Genomic DNA, 12,702 nt, shown 5'->3' with positions numbered 1-12,702 from the left:
TGGTAGTGACTGGTGATTATTTGTCCCTGAGCAGTGGGGACAGAGGATCTAGTCATCCCAGGCTCCCTGCTTTTCTGCACCCCAGACCTCTGGCAGGTCATCATACTACCAAATGGGGAGTCTACTTGGGTCTTTACTCCCTGCTCTCCTAGGAGAGCAAGGCTGAGACGGAGAGGGGGGCTAGGATCCAAGCCAGCCACTCCCTGCAGAGGTGGCAGCACTGCCAACTCAAGGCCATGCAGGAGGCCGGGCTTTCAAAGTCAAGGACTTGGCCGGAGGAGGGGCAGTGGGGAGGGCAATGACATCTGTCTCAGGGCCCCAGCTTCCTGCTTAAATGCTGCCCCAGCCAGTCTAGCTCCTTCTGTCCCTGCTTCACTCTATAGGCCACGAAGGAAGGACATGCCAAATGCCAGATGCGTTGCTGCTTTGGGGACTCCATAGTTCACCCTCTGGTGTTAGGGTGGGGTGAGGGGACACTGCATTTTAAAAGAGGTCCCCAGAGTGGGAATTGTTTCATTCTGCCTGTCCTTGCCCCCCCCCCCAGACCCAGTGCTTCCTAGATAATTTACTTCCTTGGTCATTAATTTGATCTTCACTACAGCTCTGAGGGAGAGGTGGGCAGTGGCCTTATTATTCCCATTTCACAGATGAGGAAAAAGAACAGGGAGAGGGGAGAGTTTGAAGCTATAAGTTGAGGGGCCCCAGCGCTGGGGTGGAAGCTGTCCAGCTTTACAGTGCAGCCTGGGGGCTCCAGCCTGGCTCCGGGTGATTGCAGGCTGCCTGCAGAGGCTGCCCAGGAAGGTGACTCCAATACTGCATCAATCACCAGTGAATTAGCCACCATCCATCAATATTAAGGAAGGGATTGCTTTTTAATGGGGCCAAAGAATGTGTGTTGCTGTTACTAGTGGGAATATTTGTCAAATGCTTGGTAAATAAATGTGAATGAACCAGTGTTTCTAGAAATGGATATTAATGACTGGATTTTATAACAGAGCAAGGGTCCCTAGTGTCTATGGAGTAATTTCTGGGGACTGGCAGTGGGTGGGGGAGCCCTGTATGTGCCTTGGTTCCCTCAGAACACTCTGGAAGACAGGGGTTCCTATGTTATAGGTGAGTGACTCTGGCTTGCCAAGGTCACAGGCCTGGGATGGCAGCCTGGATTATTGGTTTTCAGAGTGGCTGTGGCGTAAGGGATGGGAGTGGCGATGATAACTCATGGGAGACTGCAGCCTGGGGACCACCTCACTGAGGGCTTAGTTTGGGGAAGGGCCCTGAGTGAACATCTAGAGATCAAGTGCTTGCTCCCAGACAGCATGGGCCTTAGGGCCAAGGTCATGGCCACATGGCACGACCCTCTGTCTTAGTCTGCCTCTTATCTGATGGGACCCTTCCCAGTGCAGTGAGGGACTGGAGACTCGGGGTGGGGGTGGGGGGCAGGGAGGAGATTCAGCTAGGGGGTTGGAGGTTTGGAGAGGGGGAGCCATGAGGGGGCAACCTTAGGGGTTCCTTGAAAGGATGAGGCTCTTAGAGGGGAAGGACTTCCAGGATGGAAAGACTCAGTAGAGAGGAGTGGGCTTAGCGAGAGGAGTGGGGTTTTTTGAGAGGATGGGGGTGGCTGCCAAGAATAAAGTGCAGAAGGCTGGCCCTCCTCTGTCCCAGTCATCCCTCTTGTTCTCTAGCCGCACCCACCTGCCCACACGCCCTTCACTCTTGGAGTCTCCCAACTCAGCAAGATTTGCAGGTTTAATTAAGGTCCCTGGGCTCTCTCTGCAGAGGGTACTCCACTTCCCAGTCCCCACTCAACCCTGCCCCTTGGGATCTCATTTCCTCTGCCCACAGCCCCAGCTCATCAAACCTGTTCTCACCGCCAGCTGGAGGCCTCCCTTTGTCTGTCTTCAGCAGCCTTCCATCCAGCCATTCTTTGCCACAGGGGCACCCCGTGGGGGCATTCACCCCAGCTGGAGGTGAGCACCAGGTCCCTGTACTCTTTTCTTCTTCTTACAAGGGACCCTGATGAGCACCCTACCAGGGATCTTGGGTCTCCCAGCCCCCTTCCAGATGACCTGAGTGTCAGTGTCTTCCTGGGCTCCAGAGAGATGGTGAACTATATCTCGCTAGCTCTGAGTTGCCCAGGAGGCCTGGATGGACAGACGTTGTGGATGGGAAGGACTGTTGCATAAGCTGCCTATCCCCATCTAGTTCTGGGGGCCTTTCTGACTTCTCTGCTCACTGACAGCACAAGTCTAATGGGCTCCCCACTTTAACTCCCTCAATTGCCAGCCCACTAATTTTGAAGGATTCAGGGCAGATGCAAAAGGGAGCCGTGGACCCATCAGCTTTCCTCCAAGTTGCACAAATGGGGGTGGTTTTGTTTTCTGCTTCTTTGCCTCTGCCTCGGTGTAGGCTGCCTTGTCTCCACTGGACCTGTGAGGGAGGTTCCTAAATCCTACTTACTGATCATTGCACAATGACAGCTTGACAAACTGACAATCTCCTATTCACCCCTCAAGACCCATTCAGATGTCTTCTCTCCTCTGAACTCCTGAAGCACTTGATCCTCTCCTGTCCTGTCTTATAGCTGTGATTCTCATTTGTTTTGGTTGTGAACTTTGTTTTCCTTCTGAGATGGGAAAGGGGTGTGGAGGTGGGAAGTGGTCTTTGAGGAAGCACTCCAATCCGTGCCTGGCACGCACCTGTGTGCCTCTGTGACAGGTTCTGAACTAGACGTGTGGAACTAAAGCTTGCAGGTGTGGCTTCAGGCCAGGCTTTGTTGAAATCACAAGCAGCCAGCGACCATGGTAAAGACCAGCTGCATTTTCTTGTCTGGCTTTAGCACTGGTTGGCCGAACACAGGCAGTCTGATCCACCCATTTTATAGAAGGGGAAACTGAGGCCTTAAGTTATCATTGACGTTTTCGTGCCTCTCTCCCCCACTAGACTGGATGTTTCTGGAAGGCGCAGACTCTTTCTCCTTGGCTTCTGTGAATCTGAACCCAGTTCTGAGCTTGACAAAGACCAAGGGCTCAGAGGCAGCTCATTGGTTGAATAAGTTAATGAGTGAATGAAGATTCCCCTGGGCTTGCAATGGTTTCACTTCCACTGGTTCAGACTCAGGCATCTAGCTGGACCCAGCCTCCTGGTTCCCCAAGTTCGCACTGCTCCCCACCTCGGTCTGAGCCCTGGCCCCATCTTTTGGCCCCATCCTGGAGCCGGAGTCCCACCCCACGGCCCAGCTCACCCCTGCTCCTCCATCATCTCCTGCAGCTCCATGCACTTGAGCTCCACACGCCGCTTGCGCTCATGGTCCAGGATCTCACGGTGAGCGCGTTTCACCAAGGCTGGTTCCGCGGCACGCAGCTCCTCCTCGGTCCGTGGCCAGGCTCCGGAGGAGGCACCCGGCTGCGGGAAGCCATTGGCAGCGTCGGGTGGGGACGGCATGCTGGCTGCCCCGTTGTTCACGGTGGAGGACATAGCGGATGGCCCTGGAGCTGCTGGACTGGGCCCTACAGGACAGACACAGGAATGAGGCGGGATGGTGACTTCTCAGCCACCTGCTAAATCCCTCTCTGCGCAGGTTAATCCTGGAGATTAAAAGGCCCACTCATGGCGCTGATCCGCTTCCCCTCAGGCAGCAGAGGGGAGCGGAGGGTAAGGCAAGTTTGCCTTTGGGCCACACCTCAGGGCATGAAGGGGTTTGGACACTGGGCTTTCCCCAACTAAAAGGTGGGTGGATGCTGCCAGGCAAGATGGACTCTAGGGCCCTTGGATTGGAGCTGTGTCACTCCAGAGTTAGTCACTACCGAAGCATCCCATTCTGTCTGGTGGCTTTTCCTGGCCTGACCCTCTAGCCCCTGCAGGCACACCTGCTTGCAACCCCCCAGGCAACCAAACCTTCTCTGGGAAAATTTGTTAGTCTTATTCTTGTTTTTCCTTCCTTCAGGCTCAGTTTTGAGCACTCCTGCCTCCCCAAAACGACCCTTGTCTGACTCTGGCAGGTGGGATCCCAGACCACATATGCTCCCACCTCCCAGTCTGTTCTCAGGACAGCCCTGTAGGTTGGGAAAGTGGAGCCTTCTCCAGTCTCAATTGCATTCCCACCACAGATACAGTTTTTTATCTGCATCTTTTATCTAGATAATTTCTCAAAGCCAACATTCCAGGTGGAGGCCTGACCCAGATTGAAGCCCGCAGGACTGTCCCCTCCTTTGTTCTGGAAACACTGCTTCTGAGGATGTGCCCAAAAGTAGCACTGACATAAGCTTCCCAGGCAGCCACCTCCTCCTATAGGCTCTGGGCAGGGTGGCTTTGGAGGTAAGAACCCTGGCTCCATGCTAGGCCCAAAGTAAAGCATATGCATGCACATGTGTGTGCATGCATGCACACACACACACACACACACACTAAGGACCTATCTTAGCAGAGGGGAGGCACCTCCTGAGCTATTTCCATTTCCTTTCTCCAAGGCTCTGCTAGTTGCTAAGCAACAGGGAGGCCTCCTTCCCAGGGAACAGGAAGGGAGGGAAGAAGGGGCAGAGGGTGGTGGGAAGAAAATAAGAGTTTGGGTATGTCTGGACATCCGGAGGGGCCTTCCTTGCCACACAGCCCCCCAACACACAGTTACCTCACTGACTTGAGAGTGATGGAGATGGGAGTGTCACTCATTCCCTTCAGAGTCTCTAAAGCTCTCAGCAACTCCCCCCACTCCCGCCCCCGCCTCCCAGTCTCTGCAGCTACAGGAGGTAATAGTGATGATCAGAACATAAACTTTTCTCATATGTCCATTCCCCCAAACCTCAAATCCCTGGCTTCTGGGCTGGAGCTTTCAGTCCTTGCTGTGTGACCCTCAGGGTGTCACTGCCCTCTCTCTGAGCCTCTTACCCCCACTGCTACCTGGGAGCATCATTCAGACACTTCTGAAGAGAAGGGTTTTATGGGGTTTACAGACTACATAGCTGTTCTAACCTCTTCACCCTAAGCTCTGCTAGCTTCCCATCCTAAATCCTCTGGCATGCAAATGCAATCATACAATGGTAGCTGTGGGCATAAGAATTAGTTGGCAGTGGTGACCTCACTGTCTTGGACATATGGGGGTATAAGGAGGCCCTAGACATCCAGATGAAGATGTCCAGGAAGCTTTGAACCATGGATCTGGCACTCAGGAGGCTGAGCTTTGGGACTGACTTGGGAATTGTCATTATGCAACTAGAGTTCACTGAGAGTGAATGAGTTTGTTGATTGTGGAGGGAGGAGGGGCTAGAGCAGGGGGTAGGAATCATTCGGAAAGCCAAGCCGTCTGGGGTGGCCTGGGCCACTTTCCCCCTTAACCTCTGCTGGCCTCAGAAATCTCCTTCTCTTCCCCATCTCACTTCCCAGGCATCAACTTCTGGCACCATGGGCAGCACCCATGATGCCAACCCTGGACTCCCTTTGCTCTAGGGCTAAGAAGCCTCTCTTGCCCAGGGGACAAGGCCCATTTGTCTGGGGGCTCTTTTCCCTGCCTTGCCTGTCAGAGACCTCCTTCCCAGTAATAATGCCAGGACTCAGGGCCTCAAAGGCACAAGTTCCTACAGCTTCAAGTAAGCACTCCCAGTAAACATCTGTGATCACACACAATATAACCATCTTGCCACTTAGATCTTTCTGCTGTTTTGCTCTAACCCAGGAAAGGGGGGGAAATGGACCAGACCACTGAATTTGGAGACAGAATACTTGAACTTGATGCCCTACCTTTGCCTGAGAAAGCCTCAGTTTTCTCATCTGTAAAATGGAGACAATACTCCCTATCTCATTCTGATTTTCCCCTCCCACGCTCCCCGCTCCAGGTTAGGGGAGCAAAAAAGAGACGTTTGCCTGGGATGGTGAGGGAAGGCTTCACAAAGACAATGGTGTGTGAGTTGACTCTTTGAAAGCTGAGTCTTCTCAATGTAAGGAAGGAGAGTCCAGGCAGGCAACAGCATAGACTGAGGGCAGCACAGGGCAGGGTCCAGGGCCCTGGGGCTAGCAGGGCCAGGGCCTAAGGAGACGTGTAATGGGAAGCTGCCTTCCTATATAGGTAGGGGCTGTGGACACATGGTAAGTCCTTGCACAGAAAAAGCCCAGTGTGGGGCAAGGGGTGGGGAGGGGCCTGCCTCCTGTGTTTCTTGGGGGGGAAAGTTCTTGGCGACTATTAGAAATGTGATAGAAGTGACAAACACACATGAAACCAGGTAGTTAGGTTGTGAAACTAAGTCTGGCTCTTTGTAAAAATGAGGGTGTGACAACAATGCTTATGTCACACTACAAGATATTTTATCCAGCTGGAAAAGAAAAAACTACCTCGGTTGTGGCCAAGCGATATTTTCTCCTTCTTTATCCAAGAAATCTGAATGTGTCCCACCACCTCAATTCCTGGTGCTGAACCGGGTTGCACCCACATCACTTACATAGCCTCAGAGCATTAGGCAGAGGGGGCTCTCTTGTCATGCCTCCCTTCCTGGTGGGAACCCTTCTCCAGACCTTGAGTTTCTGAGCATGAGCATAGGGAGAGGGCAAAGGTAACCAGGCAGTGGCTAGAACAAACTAGAAGCCCTCCCTGAGTTCCCTGCCCAAGGAGGTGGGGCTGGGGTGTAAGGGCCGAAGGACTGGGATGCAGCCCTTCAGGTCCTGGGACAAGTCACTCATTCATGTCACAGCTGTTCAGGGAGTGGCCACTCTGGGGCTCACCAGAGAATAAGAGAGCTGCAGGGAAAGAAGCACTGGCACCAACGATGTAGCAGATTAAGTGCTGGGTGGGGGACATGTGGCAGAGACATCAACCAAGCCAGGGTGTGTGTGGGGAGAAGCATACTGGGAGGTCTTCTTGGAGGAAGCATCTTGAAGCATAAGTAGGGGCTAGTGGGACAAAGAGGGGACGATGGATTACTGGCAGGGTGTGGGTGTGTGTGGGAGGAAGGCTCTGGAGAAGAAAGAGAAAAGAGTGTGGGTTGTACATAGCTGAGCACAGGGCACAAGGAGGAGCCTGGGGGTCAGGCTGAGGAGGCAGGACCGTACCCTGTAAGCAATAGGGAGCCAGAAATGGCATTTGAGCTAGAGAGTTCTGCTGTCTGCTGCCTTCAATTTTGGGGGCCACTGGTCTTTGGAGAGAAAACTGGTGCACCTTATCCAAGACAGACCCAAGGCAGATTAGCAAGTGGCACACTTCCTGCATGCCTTTAAGTGACTTAACCTGTTTAGTGTCCTGAGGGGTAAAGGAATTAACATATGTACAGTGGTTGAAAGTTCTATGCATAAGTGTTAGCTGTTAGTGTTACCCATAAGCCATGCCAACCAGGCTAAACCACCACAGGTGTGAGTTGAGTTGACTGGTAAGAATTATAGATCAGCATAAATCAGAATAGATCAGGAAGCTATTGTCCGTTCCAAATCAGTACCAACTCACGAAGGCTAGTAGGTACAAAAGATCACTTTCTACAGACACCCACACAGGCTGTTACAGACCAGTGTTCACTGGTAAGACCACACTGTAGTGGCTGCAGTGGCAGCCTGGGAGGAAGGCACTGGGCAGGCCCAGGCTGGCAGTGAGAGGGTTAGCAGCATGAGCTTCCTCCCAGCCTCCTTGGAGTCTCTCAGGAGGCGCTGGCACTGCTGTTTGTTACCCAACCCTCTAGAAGACACTGCAGGGGGGAGGGAGAAACCCTGAAAGCCTTCCTTTCAATTATTCAGCAGCCAAGCTTCCTGCTGCCCCTCTACCAGCCTGAGGATGCTTTGGTCAGAGCCCCCAGGCTGGATCTGGCTGTGTTGGGAAAGGCCCAGTGCTAGGAGGGGCAGGCGGCTTGGCCTGCAGGCATGCTGGCACCACAGCCCTCCCAGTCCCTGTCCTGCCCGCCCCTGTTCAGTCCTGTGCTGAGCCAGCTGTGCCTGCGCAGGGCCAGGAGCTGTCTCTTCCCTGCAGTCCCTGTCTGAGCTGTGGAAGGGAGGTGGTGGGGCTGGCAAGTTCCCAGACCCAAGGCGGGGTAATCTGGGTCAGGCCAGCTTGTTGCCTGGGGAGAAAGCTGGTCAGCTTATCTGGCTCCTGGGTCCAGCTCCCCCCTTCTCTTAGGTCTCAGACACTCTACACTCCCCTCACCCAAGAACATGCTGGCCGTGCTCCCTCGGCCTGACACGCCCTTCCCTTCATCCTGCAGACTGCTTAAGCAACCCCTCCTCTGTGAGGCCTCTGGACCTTTTCTAGGAGGCACAGCTCTGCTCTGCTCCTGGAGCTTTGCTCTGGTTGCCACTCTCAGCACCTCCCTCCTTCTGTCATAACTGCGCACTCTCGACCTGACAGGGCTTGCCAAGAGCATGACTGGGTTGCATCCACTTTGTGTCCCTAGAGCCCAGTTCAGAGCTTGATGTGAAGTAGCCACCCATGAACATTATTTGAAACACTTCCCGTGTTTGCATTGATGGGGAGCTCACTACTTCTATGTTTTTAACCACCGCCATCTCTGAGGACCTCAGTGGGAAAAGTCGCTGGTCACCATTCCCAAATGTGACCCATGCAGATGTCAGCACACACGAAGTCACCACACAGACCAGTTAGAGCCAGTAAACAGATCTGTGGACCAGTAATGATACCAAAAAAATCAAGTAGCGTATTAGTTTCACTCTAATGGAACAAAGGAATCCCTGCCCCCACCCAACCCACTCTTCCTCTCAAGGCCCTCACTAGCCTTCGGGGTGCTATAGCCTTCTAGCCCAGGAGCAGACAGCTCCCCTGTGGCTGTCTGACCTGGAATGGAGGTTTGGGGCTAAAGGAAGCCTGAGAAAGAAACTTTTTGTGACTGCCCTGTCATTGAAGGCAGGGATCGCCAGGGAGGCGGTGATCTCTGTGTCCTGGGGAGGACCCAAGCCAGAGGGTCTTGACAAGGCATCCTAGGGAGAGCCACTTATGTGTCAGGATGCTTGATCCCTGAGGACCCTCCCAAGCTGGCTCTGGAGCTGACCTTGCAGTGCAGTCAGAGGAGTCTGTATGTTCTCATCAGCTTCTGTCACCGCCTTTACCCTCTCTGCTCCCCACAAGGTTTACTGTCTGCCATGCTCATTCATACCTGGGAGGTAGACTGAGAACGGGTAACAAGGGTTAGAAGCTGTATGGCCAGATCTCTTTTCCTTTTTGGGCCTCAGTTTCCCCATCTGGATGTACTGTCAGGAACCTGGATACATGTTAGACCAGGGTAAGGTTGGTCCTGAGTCCCAGGCAGTCCAAGACTGAGAAGAATCAAAACTGGGTGATGATGTGCCTCCCCAGGAGTTATCAGCAAGAAGGGTGTGTGCTGGACAAATAAGCCCCTTCCTTCAACCCACTGGGGACGGTGGTAGAGAAGCCACGGGCAGTTATCTCACTGCCCACACAATCTCATTATGGAAAATTCCCTCTATTGACTCAGTTCTAATCATGCAGGCTGCCCTGGGCATCCCCCCCAGGTTTCTACTGGGCCGGGTGAGATCAAAGAGAGCTGGGCTGGGGGCTGGAGCCTCGGCTGGCTGCCATTCCCATCGATCCAGATGCGCCTCTCGTTGCTAGGCAACAGCCTCCAGTCTCTCCCGGTCCTTCCTCCCCCAGGGGCTGCAGCTCAAGCAGTAAAGGGGGGAGCGAGACCCCACATCTATTCTCCATGTCTTCCCTTACCAAGCTAGAGATCTGTTAGCAAGCAGGTAGCTCCTTCTCCGCCCAGGAAGAACCCCCCATCCTGGGAGCTTAAGTCTCCCACCAAAATGGACCCCTTTTCTTCCCTCACATTTGTATTCATCTCCAGAATCCTTAAAATCTGTACCTCCTCTGCTTGGGTAACATGTTCTCAGAAAGACAGGTCAGGGGTTCACGGGAGAGAAAAAGGACCCTCGGGCGTTGATAAGGAAGTCATACAAGAATGCAGCCACCAACTTTCAGCCCAGACTGGACTGATGGAGGAGCCATTTACACTTGAGAGAACGACTCTGAAGACAAATTCACACTCCCAGTTTTGAGTGGGTTGGCTTTTATTTTTTTCTTTTTCCCAAACGTAGGATGCGTTTCATAGTAGTTTTTTTTTTGTTTGTTTGTTTCAAGTGTTATAATTTAAAACTGTAAGTTCTGTTTTGAAACAGACAAAAAAATGCACTGTGGGTTTGGGGGACTGCAATTGACTAATGTAATCGAATCACTTTATCACAGTTTAATAATTTGCATATTTTATCTACCCTATACTGCTCATCTTCCTCCCCCCCTTTCTTTGTAACTGATGATGTGACTTCATTCCAGCAGGAGTTATGTGGTGACCTACTTATTTCATGGCTCATGTAGGATTCTTAGGTCTGTCCCCTTCCTAGGTCTTTCCAGCCCTAGCGGGTAGAAAGTATCTTGCTCTTCCCTCTGGCCTCTCATCAGACATTTTTTTAGTGCAAACTAAGGGCAAGGAAGAGGAGATGAGCTCCCCAAAATATGAAGAGCCAGAACTCAGTAGTCCAAGGACCCACTCCTGAGAGCCCCAGGAGGTGCCCGGTCCCAGGCAGGAGCCCTGTGCCCTCTATTGACTTGGTGCTGCCACTGCGTGCCACCTGCTCTTTCCAGCCCCGCAGCGCAGTGGCAGATCCTCCCCGACTCCCTGCCCAGACCCACACGCACACTTCAACTCTGAGAGGCAGTGCTTTCAGGGTCCTTGACAAATGGTTGCAAATTAATGTCAATTAATCTGATTAGCCTAAATAGTTAATTAAGCAGTTAATTAACAACATCATTGACAATAACCTACGGCTCCTGAGGGATTGTGGGTGGGAGGCAGGACTGATGAGGGGGCCCTTCTTGCTCTGGGAAGGGGCCAGCCCCTTAAGGTCAGATAAGAGCAAACTGCTTGGGCAACTCTGGCCTCTCGGGATCTCACCTTGTTCAACCATTAGCCTTAGAATCTTCCTAAGGGCCTCTGACCCCCACCCCAGCTATACTCCCCACCCCCTGCCAGCGTTGAGAGGGTCTGAATTCTGTGGGTGTATCTGAACCTCTTCAGCACATGGAGGAAGGAGAAAAGTCTCCTGTCTGGAAAGCTAGGACACCCCAAAGTCCCAGAGAGGGGTCCTCTGTCCACTGCCATGGCCCCGCCCCAACCCCCACACCTCATAACTTACAGTCCCCCTGGAACCATGGACTCCTCCTAGTTGCCAGGCAGAGTAGAGGGGGATGGTCATGCGGAGCCTGTCCTCGGATGAGGGATCATCCTACAGATGAGGAGCCTGACACCTGGCCCCAATCAGGCCCTGTGCGTGCAACGGGACCTGTGACAGTGAATTCCACAGGCCCCTTGCCCTAAAAGGCTCCCTGTCCGGGCATCACAGTACACTGCGGCCTCTGTGTCCTACCGGTGATATTAGTGATGGAATTAATCTCTCTGTGCCTCAGTATCTTCCTTGGGGACCTGGCTCCCTCAGGGATATGGTGAGGACTGAATGAGTTAGTATATAGGGGTCCTTCGAGCATGTAGGAAATGCCAGATGAGTTCAGGGTGATTACGGAGGGAGTCAGAAAGGTAGACAACCATCCAGAGCTGAGTACATAAGGGCCAAGAAGGAGGCCCCTGGGGGTACTTGGAGGAGAGAGCTTGCAACAAGATAGTACACAAAAGCCATGTGAGCAGAGGCTGAAGTTCAAAGAGGTAGAACAAGAGGGCAGAAGGGCAAAGGGAACAGCATGTGCAAAGTGAAGAGGCACCAGATGTCAAGTCTAGTGTGTAAAATCACTGGGGAGGTTTTAAAAATGCAGACTCCTCAGCCCCACATTCAGAATCTGAATCAATCTTTCTTTTTTTTTGGTGGGGGGAGGAAATTTGTTTTCCATGGACTGTTCTGGAAACACCGAGGCAGGTTCTCTGCACCTAGAGATCACTGCTGCAGTGCTTCTGGGTGTCCCAGATTGGGAAAAGCACAGCCACAACAGGAGAGGCTCCGGGTCACAGGCCCCTGGGCCCTGAAAATACACCGAAGCCCCCCTGTTCTCTGTGTCCAAATCATGCTCACCCTTGTGGGGGTGAGCTTCCTGAGACAGCTCTGGCTGTGTGCTCACCCGCAGGAAGCCTCTCTTGGTTTTTCCACTGTCTACAGAAGAGAGGTCAGACTCCCCCACTGCCACTAAGGCCCTTCAGGAGGCCTCTGCCTGCAGCCTGATTATCTGCCCCTCAGCACAGGATGTGACTCTCCATTTATACGAGTCCCCAAGTGCTGGGTGCTCTTCCTCCATCACATCTCTGCTCATGGCTTTCTGCCAGAAATGCCCTTCCTCCTGCTCCCTCTCTTCTCCTCCTCCGCCCCACTGAAAACCTGTACTCACCCTATGAAGTTCATCTGTGAAGCCAGTGCCAGCGTTGGTCAGGCAGGCAACCCTCCCCCCACACTCCAGTGACTGGTGGCCCTCGGGTGCTCCCACATAATCCATAGTCATCCCCCAACACTCACCAGCTGATGGGCTTTGTTTCCCACTTACAGAGGGCTGCTTCTTCCTTCCTCCAATGCTTAGGACGGGGCTTGGGACTGACAATGACCACTGAGCTTTTCAGTTCAGAGGAGCTACTGAGTAAAAATGCTTGATGAATGAATAAATGAATGATCATCTGTGCTTTCTGATGGACAAGGAGCAGGCAACAGAGGAAGAGACTAACCAGAAGCAGGGAAGACTGTTCTGGGGAGAAGAGTGGATGGGTACAAGGGCCACAT

General features: G+C 52.9%; 1 protein-coding gene across 1 annotated transcript in view; it reads right to left on the bottom strand.

Moving 5' to 3' along the window:
• The window catches only part of SRRM3 (serine/arginine repetitive matrix 3), a gene marked incomplete at its 3' end in the record, with an annotated part of 43,685 nt that overhangs the window by 24,891 nt on the left and 6,092 nt on the right, over positions 1 to 12,702 (bottom strand). Inside the window, exon 2 of the mRNA XM_084251035.1 lies at positions 3,242 to 3,506. Coding sequence (XP_084107161.1) covers positions 3,242 to 3,474 — 233 coding nt within the window. The 5' untranslated portion in view covers positions 3,475 to 3,506. The remainder of the gene's footprint in view (positions 1 to 3,241; positions 3,507 to 12,702) is intronic.

This window comes from Talpa europaea (genome assembly GCF_964194135.1).
Source record: "Talpa europaea genome assembly, chromosome: 12".
Taxonomy (NCBI): Eukaryota; Metazoa; Chordata; class Mammalia; order Eulipotyphla; family Talpidae; genus Talpa; species Talpa europaea.
Note: the sequence above shows the minus strand (reverse complement) of the source record. Positions and strands in the feature narration are given on the sequence as shown.